Source organism: Nelusetta ayraudi, unplaced genomic scaffold (assembly GCF_046127955.1).
Source record: "Nelusetta ayraudi isolate G7.1 ecotype Tasmania unplaced genomic scaffold, CSIRO-AGI_Nayr_v1 ptg000004l, whole genome shotgun sequence".
Taxonomy (NCBI): domain Eukaryota; kingdom Metazoa; phylum Chordata; class Actinopteri; order Tetraodontiformes; family Monacanthidae; genus Nelusetta; species Nelusetta ayraudi.
Window position 1 is genome coordinate 1,514,890 of NW_027466054.1, and position 20,111 is coordinate 1,535,000.

A 20,111-nucleotide genomic window follows, 5' to 3' on the forward strand; every position below is an offset into this window, starting at 1 on the left:
GTGCAAGGGATTCATTCCCTCGCCGTCCTGCCGGGATATAGAAACCATGGATGGCCGCAAAGAAGACAAGGTAAGGAAACCGCTGAAAACCAAAGGCACCAAGCGGAGGGAGAAGAAATACAAATCCGGCGGCTTCACCAGGCGGAAATCGCTGCGCTCCTTCGGGAATTTCATGGGAAGGATTCTTAAAACTTTGGGCACTTGGGCGCACTTGGGCGACGCGGCGGAGCCGCGGCCGGACGCGGATGACGACGACGGCGGCTTCGGGCAGAGCGCGTCGGGGGGCTTCAAAGACGACGGCGGCGGTAGTGGCAGGGAAGGAGGGTTGGCGAAGAAGAGCTCCACGCTGTCTTCGAGCCACGGCGGCTCGGTCAAAGAGCGGCTGTCGTGGTGCTACGGCGACAAGACGCCCGGGGTGCTGGGGCTGAAGAACCACGGGAACACCTGTTTCATGAACGCCGTGGTGCAGTGCCTCAGCAACACAGACCTGCTCGCCGAGTACCTCGGGCTGGAGCAGTACAGGTTCGGCGTGCACAGCAGCAGAGTGAACGGGGAGGTGAGGGCCGAGGAGAGGCAGGGAGCCCGGGGAGAGGTGACCGAGCAACTGGCGTCGCTGGTCCGAGGGCTGTGGACGCTGGAGTACACACCGCAGCTGTCTGTGGAGTTCAAGGTGAGGACAGACAGGCACCGAGTCACTTGTTCTTCTCACCCCCGTGTATGACCATGTTTTCCCCGCGCACCCCTTTTCAAACCTGGGAATCGGTGTCGCAAAGTTGTGGTTCACACGAGTAATTAAGACATAGCAGGTAGCTAGCAAGGATCATGACTTTAAAACTCTAATAAACCCGTGCACTTATTTATTTATTTATTTACTATATATAAATTTAATCTTGCCCACCAGAAATACAGCATGCTTGGACTTTCGACCACCTTTAATCCAAACTTGGTTCGTGTCAGAAGTTAATGACACTACAAATCTGCACAGTTTCAGGACACGTTTTAACGCAAATCACGAGCCACCATGCAGCAAGTCTGTGGTCAGGTGTTTTCGTGTTGTATTTGTTGCCACACATTTTTTTTTCTGTGATAGGGAAACACTTTTTTCAACACTTGAACTCATGTAGCATTTGTTGCTCAGTAGAGAAACTGAGTCACGGGACAAAAAACAAAACAAAAAACAAAACAGGGATTTGTGTGATAATAATCAATCAATGATCAATGAATATTAAGGTTGAAGTCTTATTTATAAGCCCATACATGCATTTCTATTTAGGTTTTTCACATTTCTACTTTGCGTTTTACATGGGCAATGTATTTGCTTGCCCCCATACCTGCAGGCTCCCCCTCACTTCCTGGACAACCAAAAAAATTAAGTGCTTATATGGTGATTTGCACATATACTGTATGGCCTGAAGACCGGTAGTTCGGCTTCTGAGTCTCTTTGCAAAAATGTGGGACACTTTGCTCAGAGAGCAGGAGAAAGATGTGGCAAACAGGAAATACAGTGTGCTGTAAGTGCTCAAGCCTGGCCTCACACTGGATGAAACGTCATAACCTTCAGACTAGGTTGACTTTGCGTGGATTCCTTTACGCGGAATCTCCCTGCAGGCGGCCGCACAGTTGATCCGTCTCATCCCCGTCTGTGGTCCGTCTTGCAGTGAGAACCCAGCAGGGTTGCATGGAATGCACACAGAGGGTTGATTGGGGGGGGGATTTGTTTCGCTGCATCGCTGTCTGCCCTAGTCGGGGTTGGGGTTTAAATATTTGAAAGTTTAGTGCCTCAGGTGAGTATGCTCAGTTCGGTGTGATTCAAAGGTCAGTGTCATTTCCGCAACCGAAGGTGTGGTTTTAGCAAACAGAAGCCATGCGAAGCTGTGGGTCAACAACAAGTGCACATACACAGCGTTCACCGTTTTCTTATGATTAGACATTGCACTGGTGGTATCGGTTACTGATACAAGAAGGCTCGCCACAGCGTCTCGACCCGGAAGTTCAGGTGTTTTAACTGCATTCCCTGGCTGCCATGACGTGTGCAGAGGAAGCTGGGGGAAGGCATTCCTCCCTTGTTTGAACAGAAACCCATGTGACAATTGTGGACGTACTACATTACAAAGGATGTCAACAAGTGGTTGAACCACCCTCCTGCTGCTGTCAGTCTGTAGGAGGTCGACTACATGACTGTTGTCGAGCGGCAGAATCCCTTAAGCTACCTGAGGGAAATTACAGAGGAAGAAGGGTAGTGACACACGCGCACAGACTCGCACACAAACACCCTTGAGGACCCGTTAAGAGCTGGATATCATTCATAATGGAACGGGTTATTTTTCATGACAGCCACACTTTGGCTGTTCGTCCAACCTGAGTCAGTGCTGAAAGTGTGACTGTGAGTAAGTGGAGAGACTGCTCTCTGAGGGAAATAGTCATTCAAAACTAGAAGCGGCGTGTTGCCGTCTGTCATCCGACCAATTAGAGGAGCCACGCTGTTGACGATCATTAATACTGATCCACCTGCATTTCCGAAACAATGAAAAAGTATATCTTAAAGCCCTACCACGTGCAGCTTTGCCTACCTGAGCTTCTGTGGGCTTTTGAAATAACAAAAATGTTTTAATCTTGGAAAAAAAAACTCTTACTCCAGGCTAGACAGTATGACAATGAAGGCTTTACGCTTTGAATGCAGGAATCAGAGTTAAGAGTCAGTTAAACGGACCACATTGAATTTGTCTCCTGTCAACAATGAGCACAAGCTGTTGAGAGTGTGGTTCCTGTGGTTTTCAGTGTCAAATAGAGGAACAGCAAACAATGTTGCTTCAGGTGGGACGTGTCACTGCTCTTCAGTGTGTCCTTAAATCCTGGATGGAACGCAGACCGAACAAAACATGAGGTGTTTACCTCTTCGCTTCAGAGATAATCCCATTTTCTTGCATCTCACCAGGACATGTAGTCAAGCACTACATGTCCAAAACAAGAGAATATTTGCCCCTGCACTAAATCCGTGGACATGCTTTCCTGTGTACAAATAGAGACATTCATTCGTTTCTCTATTTTACTCCAGCAGCTGTCCTCATAGCTTGCTGTAAAGGCTGGGTGGGTGGAGGGTTACCACACTCACTCCTCAGTACTCTTTTTGCGCATCTGCACAGTGATTTGTGTCTGTCCGCTCATCCCAGTGTGAAGCAGGACACGGGATGTTTACTGAAGCGAGCGCATTCTACCTGGCAGAGTAGAATGCCTCCCGCCGAGGAGCCTCCAGTGGCGCCTGTGCTCTCAGAGGGAGAGAAACAATAGAAGGCGGGAGACGCTGCTGGCAGACAAAACTATCGTCCGCTCCCGAGGACTTGTCACTCGCGAGTAGCTAATTGGTTGCTGTGACAGTGAAATCTGACAAGTGACTGCCATTTTTCAATTTTCCACATAGGGAGACAATGTCCTACAAGGAGTGGAGGACAACTTTTCGCTCATAAATGTACCTTTATGAATAGAGGTTATTATTAAGAGTGAGCCTGAGGCACCTGATGCACCTGAGGCAAAGGCTTGCCAGTTCAAATCACAGTGTCTTAATTAACAAAAGAAGTCATTTTAGTCAAATTGGCATTTTAACTCGAAAGTATCCAAAAATCAATTTATCAGGCAATACAAAAACGTCTGTTACTCAGATCTTAGCACTTCCTGAAGTGTGAAAAGCTGTCTCACGGAGATCACTGGACTGGTTTTACAGGAAACGCCTGTGCTTTTTTTTTGTTAACGCATTTAAACCAGGACATTCGTGAAGGAATGTTGGGCTCTGAATTTTTTTATTTGAGTTGTCTGTGCTTCTATGGTCACATTTAATCCTATGATTGGTCAAAATACATTTAGGTTCATGCATTAATGCATGAATTTTAACTTGAAACTTGACTTAACTTGAAATTTTCCAATAAAAATGGAAAAGGATGTAGCGTATCATTTTCATCGAGAGATTGGAAGAAAATCAATGAGGCAACATAAAGCATTGTTACATCATAGGATAATTATTCATTTCTAAGTAAGGAAGCAGAGGTAAACAATACCAGCAGAAGAATTTACAGTAATACCTAGAATTGGCCGAGCCGTAATTATTTTTGCTGAAATGTCTATTACATTTTTTTCCGTGTAAGATTGCTAGTTACTAGACGTTTGCTCCACACACGCAGAAGCAAAAACACTTAAACACGCTGTTACAGAGCCACCACACGGATGGAATTATATATTCCCCTTAGTAAAGGAGCAGTGGACCTCCTTTTACAGGAAACAAATAGAAGGAGAAAGTATTGTGTATAAGTATAGTACCGTATTTGTCTTAGCAGGACAATGTGGTCTCACTTGACTTTTGATTTATTTGCTCAACCAGCAGGACAACATGAGAAGCTGTGGGAATAAATCAATCTTCACTATGACGGCATTGTAGACAGAAATCGCACAGAAATGAGTCAGGGATGGCTCTTCCACTTTATCTCAGTGAGGACAATCACATGGGAACGACAGACGAGTCCTGTACAGTGTGATGGACACAGTCACCTGCACCCTCATTTAGGGACACGGTAGTGTATTTACAGCATCAGCACTAAGTAACGGTTTCACTGGAGATCTTCCATGTCTAGACTGTATATCATTTCATAACATTTATTTCCTTTGCGTCCCAGCCCTACATCATTTTGTAGTATCTACGCAAAGCCCACATCTTCAGATATACAGTCGTTTTTTAATTCTGGGTGTGGAATAATTCCCAAACAATTTAATCTGTGATCTTATTTGTTCCCTTAAAAACAAGTCATCTGTTAAGTGTAAATCCGTATTAACAGTCACAATGCATAAACCAAACACAAGTCCATCCATCCAACCATCCGTCCTTCCATTTTCTGTACCCGCTTTCTCCTTCACTCAGGGTAGTGGGGGCTGTCATAGGGCAAAGACAGGGTGACACCATGGACAAGTTGGCAGTTCATGGCAGGGCTGCATAGAACAAGAAACAACCATTCGCTCTCTCTCTTTCTCTCTCTTTCTCTCTCTCTCTCTCTCTGTCTCTCACTCTCTCTCTCCCTCTCCCTCACACACACACACACACACACACACACACACACACACACACACACAAGACAATTTAGAGTTTCCAATTCACCTCACATGCATGTTTTTGGACTGTGGGAAGAAGCCGGAGAACCCGGAGATGACCCACACAGACACAGGAAGAACATGCAAACTCCACACGGATAGGCCCAAGGCCTGGGATTGTACCTACAAACTACTTGCTGTGATGTGACAGCGCTAACCACTGCAAACACAAGTCAAGTTCCAGTAAATAGTTTATTAAAATTGTATGTCTCCAACTTGGTTTGGAAGGAGGAGTGTCAAGTAAGTGTGTGTGGCTAGAACTTTGCCTGACACTGACCAACTTGGCCTTTGCCTCTGATAGAGACAAATAAGAGTTTTGTGTGTGGATCCAGGTAAGGTAATGGGAGTAGGAAAGAGATGAAATGGTCAACAGTCCATTTCTGAGCAGCAGATGAGTCTTTAACACCAGCATGACTCAATGAAAGATGCGGCTTACCCTCTTTCCGGCCACGCCTGGTAAGAGCAAAGTGGTAGAGTGTTTTGGAAGCATGAACCTACGTCCTGTCATAATTTGTCAGCGTCACCCTGTCTGTCACTGAGGAATCTGTCCGGGCCGGTGTGGCAGGCCAGACAACGGCGAGGTGAGGCGGCTCCAGTAGGTTCAGCGGGGGATGGAAGAAGGATTTGCCTGATGTATGTTTATAGTAACTTCCTGACCTGCCAGCGCTCCAATCACTCAGTTTACACAGTGGGAGGACGGATGTGAGCAGGGCGTACCAAGGGCAGGCTGATGAAACCAAAAGGCGGTGAGTGCGGGGCGCTAAAACAGACATCAGCCCGGCCTCGGCTCACAAAGAGGTCACCAACCCTGCAGGGGTTTAAGGCTGTGTTTTGTCTCTCTCATCATTCTTTCATGCCGTCTGCTGTCTTTCTTTATTTGTCGTACCCTTGTTTGCGCGACTCGGATGCGTCTCACTGACTTTCTCACAGACTTTCTCACAGACGCACATTCGTACCCCAGAGAGTGAGATGCCAGAGATGCATGTGACTAAAAGGTAACATCAAATAAAAATTTGATGCTCGAAGAGTCAGCTCGGGTCAAATGTGCTGTTTGTATAAAGAGTATGGTAAATGGTAGACTGATCTGTGTGGACGAAGACTTGGAGGTCCCGGGTTCCACCCCTGGGCCAGGTTGTCCTAATTTGTGGCATTGTTTGTATGACCAGTGTCGTCCTTGTGACGATCCCAAGAAACCCAAAGCCCCGTGTCAGAACGAGCATTCCACATGCAACTCAATGCCAAATTGAACGTACAAATCAATTCTACCTGATTTTGCTGCACCAACCCCTAATATTTTCAGTTTCCCTCATTACTGAATCAAACTGACAGTCAGTCAACAGTTAGTCTCGCTAGAGGATTTGATGAAACTGGAAACAACAAATGAGGAAAGAGGTCTCTCAAACCAGAGGAGATTAAAGAGACACGGTGGTCCACTCAGCTGTGTTCAGGTGTGGGTCGACTCTTTCGGATCCTCCGTCTAGACTCTAGACTGATCAATGTTTCTAACAAAAACAACTGTCGACTCTTACGCCCACCTCCACCCACTGTCTTCTTGACACCTGAGCGGTAGTTCAACAAATGCGGCGTTCAGGCTACAATCATTTGCGCTTTGAGCGCTGCTCCAGTTTGCAGAGGGAAGGCAGCGTTTCGACTTGGCCTTCCCCTCTTTGTCACAGCGTGACAGACTCATCGCCTCTCTGTTCTTCCGCTGCATTTCTTCCCTTTACACGGATTCAATTAAAAAAGGACCCGGTGCCTGGGAATACACGTTTGCCAAAATCTTTTTTAAGTGCCTCTGAGGCGTTCCTCCCTCGCCTCAGTGCCTCTCCTCCTCTCCTCCTCTCCTGCTATCCCCCCATTCATTTGTCCCCTGTCCCTCCATCCCTTGTCAGTGTGTCATCATAGCGTTGAAGCTCATTAGTGGGCAGTCTCCATTAAGTAACTGTGTGTGTGTATGTAGGGGGTCCCTCTTGTGTTTATATTCAGACACTGGGATGGCACAGGTATAATGTGGTGATTTTCTTTAATGAGGTTTTGGAGCGGAGCCACAGCCTGTCAATCACAAAGACACAAAGAGAGACAGACAAGTCGTGTCCTTGGGCTTGGGTGTCATTTTCACTGTCTGACTCATAAATGTGCAACTCTGTCCCCCTCCCAATCAAACCAGACAGCCGATGTCCTCTGCATGAGTCATCCGCTTATATGTGGCGTAGGGTTGTGTTTGGAGAACACTTTCTTTAAATGTCAGCAGCCAGAATAATTTGTTTTCCTTTTTACAGAAACTGTTACTCTGCCTAAATGTTGAATGCAAGGTAGTTTTTCAAACAACTTGAATTATGGGGAGTGCAACTCTGTGTTCAGTGCGGAGCAAGTGCAACAACTCACTGTCTTGGTCATATGTGTGTGAAGGTTCTCAGTCGTCCAGGTCATCTTAAAGTATATAAGTCAGAACTGAAGAACAGAAAATAGTCCAAAGGTCAATAGTTGCTCAAAAGTGACTCAACTTAGCTTAGTCAGTTGAATTTATTTATTTTAAATATATACAAAAGTTTTCTGAATCAACATGTCAGATGATGCTTCTGAGGAGGCAGGTGTTAAAACATGTCACGGCAAAGAACCTCATTGTTTTTAATAAGTTTGTATGAAAAAAATAACTTTTGCCGATAATAACTCAACTTTCTGATCCTGTAACAGTTGAGCCTTGAAGCAGATTGGCAACAACAAGAACACAAATCTGCAGCTGACTGCCTGAGTGGATTTGTCTTTACTTCCTGCCTTTGATTTTGACGTGAAGGCATGGATTCATCCTGCCAGCTATCAGTGATTCATGCTGTTGGTGATGCTGTGGCTGACAATTTTATTGGCACAGTGCGAGCTCCTTAGTAGGAAAGATGAAGGTGATTTAGAGGCAGTCCAAGTCAGTACGAGCAAGTATACTATCAGATAAAGTGGTCAGTGAGTGTATACTAAACAGATCTGAACGACTGAGTCCTACTGTTCAGACTCTAAAGGTGGATTTAGAAATATGTTTAGCAGAATCCAGACACTGTTGGCAGATGTGATCAACTGATTATTTGATTAGAAAGCCCTGAACGATGACAGAAAAATTGGCTCCAGCAGCGATTTTAAAATAATACAGGTGGATGTTAAAAATAAAATACAGCCTAAGTGTGCAAAGAGGAGTCCTCTAAATTTTGGCTGGAGCTTTATTTAGCTGATCTGGGACTTAGTTCTGAATTTCCAGGTGCATGAAAAGCTTCAATGCCAACTCCACACCCAAATGCATGCATTGTTAGGGCCTCATACAGTACAGGTACTACCTGAAAAATTAGAATATCAAGTAAAAGTTGTTTTCTTTTGGCAATTTAACATAAACGATGAAAGCAACAAAATCTATTGAGCCATTACACGCAAATTGATATCTCAAGCAGTTCCTTGTTGTAACTTTGCTGATGAAGATTTTCAGCTTATTAAAACCACAAACCCACAAACTCAGAAAATTATTATAAAATTTGAGTTTTTTTTTAAGCTGCAAGACCTGATCAGCAAAATCCAAAGAAATAAAAACTTGAATTATATTGATTTACATATTATTTGTTTATATAATATGTCAAATTCACCATTTAAGTTGAATTGCAGAAATACAGCAACCTTTTCAGGATATTCTAATGTTAGTAGTTAGTAGTACCTGTAAATAATGACAATTTGTCAAGTTGTTTTAAGGAGAGTTGTTTCTGACATTTTTGCGTGAAACCAACTTTTGACCCAGCCAGATCTTTTATAACTACATATGTAAGCAAATTTTGAATTCTGAATAAAAACACAATCATTATGATAATATTTTTTCCAACCACAGTCTTGTCTGAAATAGTTGCCTCATATTGAGATGTTTACCTTAACTAGTTTCTGGAAATAACTTCTTATTTCCATAACTTTACCATACCAGGTTTGGGTTGATGGTCAAAAACACGAGATTCTGATGACATTTTTCATTCTTTATTTGTTTTTAGACACCAGATATTAGACATAGCCCTTATCTTTATTGCTGTTCATCCCTGATCACTGATTTATTGATGTATTAAACACCTAGTTTTTCATTTCATTTCATCCGTTGGTTTTATTTTTTTCTGCATTCTGGGTAGTAGGGGTGCTGAAGCCAGAGTGTACACTCATGTTGCAGTGTATCGCAAGGCCTAATCCATACACGCAACCTTCCGCTCACCCCTGCACCACTGATGAAAAATCACCATGGTTTTTTCATATCAAAAACCAGGGTGATATTCCTCCAGAGTCTGCTGTCCAAAGTGAATATGAAATGACTTTAGTTCCAGATCTCATATTAGCAAAAGAATACCCGACAGTCATAACGCAGAATAATGCAGTGATACAATAAGATTTTTTTGTTACTCTACCCAGCTCTATAATTAGTGCCCCCAGCTGAAACACTTCTCGCTTACAAATGACGAGCTCCATGTGATCATTGTGGCCCCATTTTGTCACAATGCCACCATGTAATGACTTCAGAAATTTCTCCCAAAGTGACTTATTAATGTCTTTTCTCTCTTTAGAGTATAGTGGCGAAGTACGGCTCTCAGTTTCGAGGGAACTCTCAGCACGATGCCCTGGAATTCCTTCTCTGGCTCTTGGACCGAGTACACGAAGATGCTAATTCCAGTGCAAACAACAACAGCAACGGCAGCAGCACTAGCAACAACGGCGGCAACAGTAACAACAAGACCAAAGTCAGCGCCAAGGTAGGCACGCCTTCCTAAGCTGGCATAATGTTGCTTTTCTCTGGGTAGAGTTCAACGGCGACTGGTACGCTTGACTTTTAAATAGAAGCGAACATCCTATTGTAAAAGCAGAGAAACATCCCTGGTTTGTTTGCTTGGTTCAACCCAAACGAGGCACTTAAAACATGTCAATCAGAGTGCCAGTCATCCCACTGTTCCCACTAGAAACGGCCCCATTCAGAGGCAGCCCTGCAGTACACAGAGCACCGTTGTGGTCGATCTTAAAAGCCATTCTGTTGAAATCCTCAAGTCATCATCAAGAAGTCATCATTGGTCTGAAATGAAGGTTGTGAACTGACTGTGCTTAAGGATGGCTCCAAGTTCTCATCAGTCTTTTTATACTGTGTATTGCGTAATTTGGGCTAGGCTGTGTCAAGTCTCAATTTAATCAGTTTAATTGCGTGAAAAGCCCAAAATGAATAAACCTTTTTACTTATACAATGACCCTCATCTCCATATTCTGAAATCCTCAGAAATACTGTCTACTTTATTCTGCTATGCGTGGACAAACTATAGAACATAATATTCTAGATTTCTCACAATGTGTTTCTGTGTACTTTTGCCTCAAATACGGCTCATATACTTCATGCAAAACTTTCTTTAAAAGCCACACTGCTCTTAAAAAGTTAGGGAGGTTCAACTTCTGGGTGAAATTCCTAAAAGCATCAAAACGTTCATGCTACAGTGTAAGGGAGAGGTCATAGAAAGAAGCATGCAATGGTTTCTGTCTTTGATCTCAAACAATTTCTTGAAACAAAAGCTTCCAACAGTGGTGGTGGCTGTAATATCCCTAAGGTGTCTTAACTTTTTATTTGTCGTCATCTAGGATTCATGATATCAAAATGTCAACAGTGTGATGAAGAGGGCTGCTGCTGTTAATAGGAACTGTCATTGTTGGTTGATTCATGGAACAGACACTTGTGTTTGTGGTTTTTGCGAGTAATTGGAGAATGGAATGTTATGCAGTGAATACTGAAGGACCGAACAGTCGGACCCAGCATGCCTCTGACATATTTGCCGGTTGGCCGTATGTTTGCTGACTTTGCTGTCAGGCTTCCTCTTCTGACCAATACAGTGAAAGGAATCTTTACAATTCAGGTATTCTTCGTGAAACTCTGAGGCTGCACGACGTACTGACACACTCTGTGCAAACAAAACAAAAGGCCTGTGTAAGTGCGAGCATGTTCAGACAGAATATAAGTCTACAATCATTTTTTTTTTTTTAAATGCAAACTTCTTTTTAAGGCGTTTGAACAGACTGAACAGTAACAGCCTCCGAAGCCTCCAGTGTTTTGATTCAACAAATAATGTCAAAGCTCAATTGTCACTGCCGTGCCACCTGATGTCCGCCCCACTCTGTGACAGCAGCGCTAATAGAGCCGCCCTTTGTGCTGCAAAAACGTCTCAGGGCTGCGGCTCTCATTAGCCTGCCAGTGAATCGCGGTACCATGAACCCAGCAGTGCTCAGTGTTCTAGTGAGATAGTGAGACAGAGAAGAAGAGGGTGGGGACTTTTTTTTTTCTGAGCATGACGAGAGCAACTCAAAACGAAATAGTTTTCCACCAGTTCAGTTTGCTTCAAGGTGGCACAGTGCACTCATGCTAACACTGGCGATTTCATATGAAGTATCATCTAGCATGATAGAATTCAGGGCGCTCTCGCAGTGGGTGATCTGTACCGTGCCCGAGCATGTTTGACACTTCACGCCTGGTTCTTTGGACTGCAGCGAGCCCTCTGGGTCGTGCTTTGACACGGTACGCGGCGGTGGACCTGGCACAGCTTGAGGAGGTGTGTTTCCGTACATTACAGGCTCGCACACTAGCACAAGCGCGGTCACGCATGCAGCGTGCACAACATGGACGTGATGGAACACGTGATCATCGCTGCAAAGCGCCGCTTCACACAAGATTGAAGATTCAAGAATTTTATTTGTCACGTGCTCATGCTGGATGTGCAGTGAAATGACCATTACTGTCATTGACGGCTGACGGTTGTTAAAATCAATCAACAGAGGCTGATGACGTTGAGCCATGCGTCTCATACTTGAGTGTGAGGACGCGAAGGCAACCGTGCTTCAGTTCACTTGGGTTTTTTGGCAGTGTGAGTGCAGGCCAGCGGGGGAGTAGGCAGGTTGGCCTTTCGTACTCCAGCACTGTGCGAAACAAATGGCCATAGTGTGAGCGCACCCTCATTGTTGAATTTTCTGTCGAGTAGAAACCACATAGCAGACATTGCTTCTGCACAGGAGGCTTTGTCATTGTCGCAAAGCTGTGACTAATCTTTATCTTTGCTCCTGTTTAGTTATCACTGAACAGACTGTGACTGTTTAGTTTATTTAAAAGAAACCTGTGGTTAAGTGGTGCTCAAAAAGTAACTGGCATTAACTTCATCACAGTCATGTCCTGTTACTACCTGTACGGGGACTTGAGGGATTTACACAGGCCACGCCGTAATAAATTGACTTGAATGATTAGTTTTGCACATCAGCATCAGTTCTATCAAACAGTATCACTGTGAGCTGCGATGGAACAGATGTTCATCTCCCACATTAACAATCCACATCAGCAACAACAATGAAAAGCTAAAAAGGTCATAATCTGGATTGTTGTTCGACGCAAATGAAAAAGGGAACAAGTCCTAATTGTGTCTCGTACATCCTTACATTGATGTGTAAAAGTGTTAAATTCAACGTACCAAACAGTGCATGCTATTCAGCGGTGAGAATTTTACTGATAAAAGTGCCGTGTTGCAATATTATGGAGGCCGCTTCAGATATATTGTATTTCTGGCAATCCTTTCTAATCCAAAAATCAACAGATGTCTGACAACCTGCATCGTCTTTCCTCTTGCTTTTTGTTTCTGTTTGCGTCTATAGGCTGTTGTTTTTCCGACGAGCAGTGACACGTATAAGATGATATTGAAATGATTCACAACCGCTAGAGCACACAGTGAAAGCACCTTCTTCTTCAGCAAAGTGTTCCTGTCTGTCTATAGAGTTTGAGCAGGAGGTGGTAACGTCAGGAAGTTGCAGTAAAATTCTAACAAAGTTTGGCTAAAGACCAGTTTATTATCGTGAATGTGTGCTCCATGCATGGATGAAAAAAGTGAAGATTTATTTAGTTCATTTTCAAAAAATGCCAACGTAATTCTTAGTGAACTTTGGAGAATTCGCTTTAAAATGGGAAATAAAACCTAAGCTCTGTCAAGTGTACATATATCGTAGAAGAGAACAAAACCAGCAGGAGAATATAGAGAGGGTTTCAGAAATGACTGTCACGAATTGGGCAAGTTGTGATTAATCTTGCAGGTCTGGCATTGGCTTGCTCTTCCACAAAAACAAATTGAAACAAATCTAAGTTGGGCGGCTGTGGTTTACAAATGCAGCAATGTGTGCTGTACGCTTGGGAGTGACAGCACACAAGAGTGATGTGAGCTCAATAGTTGCCACATCAGATTTAATTTTATGTTATTTATTTAAAACATTTTGCACATTAGCTCTGATTCGACAATAACAAACAAACATATATAACACCTCAAGTGAGCGTACAAACTTATCGCAAATTTAGAGTAAATGTCATGGAAAGCCCACTTATTGTTACAAAAAACCATTAAGTGTCTGGCGTGCTGTTGAGTGCCTCCAGTGGATGAATGGCTGGTGTGAGCAAGTCAGCAGTAAAGTGACTTTGATTGCTTGTCTGTCACCTGAGCCTGGGAAGCAGGATCAGCTGAGATGATTCAGGTCATGCTGACCTGACAGATTTTCAGCGGTGTCAACAAGGACTGTCACTCTCTCAGACATTGAGTACATGGCCTCTTGATTTGCAGTTGGACCACAGGTTTCTCCGAAATTACACACCGGCTCAGCCTCAACCAGCATATCCACCTTTAAGGAACATCTCCACAATCCTCTCACTGCATACTTTTAGGCTTTGCAATACACATCATTATTACTGTTTGGCTGCGGCTGAAGAATCTGTCATTTGCTTCTACGCGTAGAGGTCAATTTACACTGAAATGTGGTGATGTGGTATTGCTACTCAGCACTGATTTATTACTTCTAAAGCAATGGACCCGAATGATGTAAGATATATGTGTTAGGTAAACTGGTATAAGTGTGAATGTAAATACATTTGGCAAAGCGCTTGATTTGGTTGATCAGTTAATTAAGGATAAACTGACAGGTGTAGCTATGCGATACACTGGGAATGCCTCTGAATTAACATTCCACACGTTTTAGCTTTTTTCACCGCGGAGGTTCCTTCCTTACACAGGCTGTTGTGGTTTTTGTTGCAAAAGTGAAAAAAACAAAACAAGGCAGAGGTAACGAGAGGTAAGAACTGTGTGTTCACTGCACTCCCTTGTTTTGTCTGTATGCAGCTTTACCAGTTCACCAGCTTCACTCAAGCAATATTACATAACAGGAAGGGAGCTCAGTAATGTTAATCCTCCCTTCTATGCACCCTCGCTAAACTTGCTTGGTTTCCTCCTGGCCTCGCTGGCACTGCATCAGTAACATTCCTAGCCAGCTAACACAAGACTGTAGTGAAGCCCCGGCTTTGTTGAACACTAATAGTGCTGCCAGAGATGGAAAAAAAGAGACATGACAATAGATAGAAAGACATTGTGATTTGTCGAGTGGAAAGCTGAAAGGAACAGATTCCTTCTCGTCTGGCTCTCGTCAAACTGGCAGCTTTTGTCTTTCATGAAGCTTTTGGGAAGACATTGCTTTGAATGTGAAAATGGCTTCCTTACACTGCACTGTTAGAGCTGAGCATCTTTACTACTGTCAGTGGTACAAGGTGCATTACAGGGTTACAGTGAAAACCACGTTTTGTCAATGTAATGTTCAGGTCGTTGGGTAGTGAATGAAAAGGTTGAGGCTTTGTTTTTTAAATCATAGTGGCAAAGAGGCTCCTGTTTTTAGGGTTAGTATGTATTCTGCAGTAATAAACAGATTCAGGATCGACAGTTATCAGGTATGTAGTCAACAGGGAACAAAATCAGTATTGCTTAATAAAGTAGTCACTTCTAATTCAGCCGTGTTCTCAGAATGATTGCACGGTGGATATGTAACTTTCAACTCCTCCAAAAAAAGGACACAATCAATCAACACAATCAACCAGCTTATGTTCACAGACTCAGAGTTTAAGACACTTCTCTTTGTGAACGGCTCAGGGTTACTTCTGTTCATGTGGTTTGACGAAACCAAAAACCAAGTTTCTGTCTTTTCAGGGATAACAAACAGCATGGCATGATTTTGCATAAAATGCTCTGAAGCGTTCGACGACTTAGGCCGAAGCAAATCGATCATGAAATTCGTAGCCAGCACTTTTAATAATCAATTTTTATTGATTTTATCGATTGATTGTTGCAGACCTAAGAGAGAGAACTTCCTAACACCCTTCTTATGACCGCTCTTTTCATCGTTCTTTAAGAAGCTTTTTCGAGGAGCTGTCCACCACCGCAGTCCTGGAACTCAGTTGATGCCAGGCAAAGAGATCACCCACCCACCACTTAATCAGCACATTCCCATACATAGCGGTGCACCCTGAGGCACTAACTCCCTGTAATCACACATATAGGAAGTAGTAGGTTATGGCCCAGGAGGATCGGTCTCATGGCTGTCATGCTCAATGGCACTGCTGCCTTGCTCAGTCCGCTGCTGTCCCCGACTACCTGCAGGAAGTTCCCCACTGCATAAAAACGCAGCACATCCAATAACTGGATCTTCGGGTTCAGGACAAAATTGCGCCGGGTTGACCTACAGATATGTGAAGACAAAAAAAAAAAAATTATGAGGCGTTGCGCCTCAGCATGGGGCAGCAGATAGCAATTTGAACTGCCCGGGCTGACAGGAAACCCAGAAAAAGTTCGTAATTCTGCTCTCTAAAAATAACTGGAGCCAAACACATTTCCAAGTTCAAAAGTTTTCGGAGTGGAAGAAAAATATCCCTGGCTAAAAGTAAAATATCTCACTAATGTTTCTGATCAGATTTAACAAAAGTTTAACAAGAAGAATCATCTCTCATTCTGTATTCACTGATTCTCGCTGGAAACTTCTGGACGGACTACCTGCATTTACCAGCAGTTGAGAAACAAGTTTTGTTTTGAGACGCAGCAGTGTTTGCTTAGTGAGAGCCCGTCACCTGACACTTGTGTTAATAATCTCCTAGGAATGCCAGTGTTGTCTGCTCTACTCATTACCCCCCCTGCCCAACCACGTCTGAGCAAAATAATCTATACATTTTTTTAAATTAGTGCCAGTCTCATTATGGGCTAAGTGGCTTCTTATTTAATTAGTTTATTGGACTTCATCTTTACTTAAGAGCATTTTCTTTGTAAGTGAGTTTTGTGTCACTTTTTCTTTATCCTGTTCTCTTGTTCAGCATTCACAAGCACCAATATTGATGCTTTAATACCAATTTAAGGCGTACTACATACATACTACTAATACTAAGTATTTTCTTTAAATGATGCTAAACACCTTTCATACATCCTCAAAAAAAGCTTCTGTTTTCGACAGAATATTGCTTTTCCCTACAAAAGTTTGATAAAGAAAGGCTCACATATTATGGTACGGGTACATCCATTGACTGGGAGCATACCATATAGAATGTGTCCTGCTCTCCCCACGGTGCTGACGTCACATTCAGCCGAAGCTATTTTGTCCTGAAACCTCCATCACAGTCCATTCCTCAGCCTCGACTCGGCTCTGCTCTCAATCTAATGGCGGTGACATCAAAGCAGGAGCGGCCCTGCCACAGCCAGTACCCGGCGCTGGGCCAGTTACAAATGCCATTTCTGAGATGCCATAAATTCCTCTTTGGTAAAAAGGACAGAGCTCAGTTTTTTTTTTTTTTTTTGCCTTAACAACCACTGCAAAAATGGGGGAAATGTTTGAAATGAGCAAAACGCATCTTCATAAATAATGTTCCAGAAGTCTTTTTTTGTTACTCTGTAGCACAATAATCACAAGGCAAACTGTAAATGTAAGCAAAACACAAACCATTTTGGAGGGATTTTTCGACTCTCTATCTTTATCAGTGAACAACAGTCTGGACAGGGTGGACAGGGTCAACTAATCCCTGTGAGCGATCAGACCCAGCTAATAGGATTTGAACAGGAGGGAGGGGAATAACCTGACTAATGGAAACCTTTGCTTTTTAAAAAAAAAACAAAAAAAACAAATATATATATTTCTCCACACTGACGTCTTTTCTTTTTATGCTGTCACCCATAATTCACTCAACCCTCCTAAAGTATCTTTTTTGAGTAGTTTTACCGATAAAATGTCATGATTTATCAGCCTGTGAGGGTTGAATGACTAGGAAGGCTTTTCCCCGAGTCCGTCATACTCCATTAGTGCATTGAAATGAAGCAATGCCATTGACGATGCCTTCTTCCTTTACTCCTGTGAATGAGGTTGACAACTGTGTGGTATTTCTTCATGTCATCCATAATTTGGATAGATGAAATCAGCTACATGACGGCTGTTAATAGTCAAGCCATACAGCAATGACAGGCCTCTTTTCACATGAAAAGCACAACCACTCGTGGCTTGATGACGGTACCGGACATTGTGAGTGCTTCAATTGTGAGCGATACCTTTTGATCTAGCGCAGCTTCATTTTGGTCGAACCACATTTCTGTGGTAAGACAACAGAGGCTAGCCGTGCCTTTAACGACCGCTAAAAATCTACCTACAACTGTCCTGGAGCCTGGAAGAGTTGCTCCGCCTCACCCAGAAGTGGAGCAGACCTACGGAGGAGCGCTGTGAGTGAAATGCCATGCTGCAGGAGGGTATGAAAAATTAAATCCATCCTCTCAGGGGGCAAAACAGTTTCGCACAGTGGAGATCCATAAGTGGCAGCAACATTAGCTCATGATTGATTCATTCTCTGGAGATGGGAGGAGGCACACCCGACTGAGCAGCCTCTGTCCCCTGTGCTTCCGTCACGTCCTCGCACCATCCTTGTCACACACAGACGCACGTGGTCGTGGAAGATGAGCTTTTAAAGCCCTCTCTGTTTGCAAAGCACAGACAGGGTCCCCTTTAATTTCCCTTGGCTTTACATCCTCTTTCAGGTCGAAATTGTATTTCTCTCTCTCCCCTTTCTGTCCTCTGTGCTCCTTATACAGAAGAATGACATACAAGTGTACGCACATGCACGCATGCGCACACACACACAAAGACTGACAAGTTCGACGCAGTACAGTAGGTCATGGTAGGCATCAGAGATGCTTCCACTGTCACGAAGGTGGACATTCACTGTAAAAGGATTTTAATGGGTCCTATCCAAATGAAATATTCAATGCATTTTTCAAATGAATAATTTTTTCAAAAGAGGCAGTATTTAAATAGTTTAAGAACATCTAAATGATGCAATTCTGGCTGTGACACGGTATCAGGAAGAGGCTGGGAGAAGTGGAGGTGTCTTGAAATGAAATTTTTGATGTTTGGCTAAAAAAAGGAAACTTTCTGTAGTAAAGGAAGTTCATGGTGGTTATATTTTCAACAAAGCAGCTGAGCTCATCTGCGTTTTTATAATGTATTATCAATGTACTGCTGAATTAAACTTTAATTTAAACATTTCCTCATAGATTTTATCAGGCATGAAGACTTTATTGAAGAAATTATTGATGATTTGGATATTTTGCCACATTTTCAGTCGATAACCAACCCCTTCACCTCTTTTCAACTGTGACTAGTAATAAGAGATAATGTGGGAACTATAAAGAAGTATTCCCTTTGTTTCTAAGCATGAATCCCATGACATTACCAAGAATGACCCTGCATTTATGTCACTCAAGCAGTAAACCCTTCTTTACAGCCGTCATCTCGATGTTTACTGGTTTCTGCTGCAATGAAAGCGATGGAAAAAGATGAGAATAATGAATTTATTATTGTTTTTGAGAATTCAAATGCTTCCTCAACAAAACTAATGGGATGTAGTTTTAAAACTATATTTTATCTATGAATACACTCATTGGCCACATTTCTTAGGTACCCAGCAATACCAAAGTGTACCAAATGAAGTGGCCAGTGAGAAGGTCTACATATCTGTGAAGATAGAACACTGTGGCCCACTGATCTGAGTACTGTCAAGTGACAAAGCAATATCCAATCAGGGCTGCATGCAGATGAGTTGTAAATAAATAAGTAAATGAATTTAGAAAAGCCATCAGCCTGACGGACGGCTTGTTTGGATAAACACGTAAAAGTAATTTCTGTTAAGGTTTCACCCAGATCAGCAGGCGCAGGTCTACTGTCGTTCATAGTGACAAGTGAATCTGTCCTAGTTTTAGCGTGTTATCTCTGATCAGTGGCCAACATTCACCTGGGCTTGTTTATTACCTTTGCTGTTTCGCTTTCAACAGCTTTTACGATAAGTCTGGCCAGCCGAAGCCTCTGGGAACAAGTTTAGTTGGCTCTGAGAATATAGGCGAGGGACATAACCTGTGATGTTTGCAATCATTTTAAGTTAAGGTAAAGATGTTGACATCACTCTAATAGTCAGTGTTGGTGGTGGGTGGAGGCGTTTAAATTCTATTAGTTTAAAATTACAGTTTACTTCTCAGAGAGGACTTTCATTTTTGCATCTCAGTCATTGCACTCATGAATGAAAAGTGAACTTCCGCTTTATTCATGTCAGTCAGGGAGTGTGTCTAACCTCCACCACACCCTTTACGTGCATTCAACCCCAATATGGTGGTGTTGTCCCGTTGCCGGTTGGGAAGAGTGCAGGTAGCTGCAATGCAGTCTGACCTGTTTCTGTCACCTGTTGCCATTGTTCATTGCTGAGCTCTTTGGCCGCAGTTGTGAAACAGCCTGGTTATCTCAGTCAAGTCAATTAGTTTCACTTCTGTGAATGTTCCATAATCAGGGCAGAAAAGAAGTAGGTCAACTTTGCCTCTGAACATTCGGCGCTTCGGTCAGTCACCTAATTTCTAATTTGTGAATCAGGTGCATTTTACAATGTTCAGAGTCAGTAATAAAAACAAATAACCGAATAACCAAAAAACAAAACAAAACAAAAAAAGCCCTCAAACTTGGAAAATGTAATTCTTTCGCTTTAATGTTTCATGCAAAACGTAGAAGCTCTTTATTTGTGCAGTTTACAATGTTTGAAATTCATTCATTTTCATTCATTTAAAATAATACACCTGGTAGTGATCAGGGTTTAATAG

General features: G+C 43.0%; 1 protein-coding gene across 2 annotated transcripts in view; it reads left to right on the forward strand.

Annotated features, from left to right (window-relative positions):
* Positions 1-35: 35 nt before the first annotated feature.
* Positions 36-20,111, forward strand: part of usp43a (ubiquitin specific peptidase 43a) — a 90,842-nt gene continuing 70,766 nt past the window's right edge. For both annotated transcript variants that reach the window (XR_012928717.1, XM_076042847.1), the window contains exons 1-2: positions 36-670; positions 9,699-9,884. Coding sequence is in view for 1 of the 2 variants with exons in the window: in XM_076042847.1 (XP_075898962.1) it covers positions 47-670; positions 9,699-9,884 (810 nt within the window). In the remaining variant the exon portion in view is untranslated. The remainder of the gene's footprint in view (positions 671-9,698; positions 9,885-20,111) is intronic.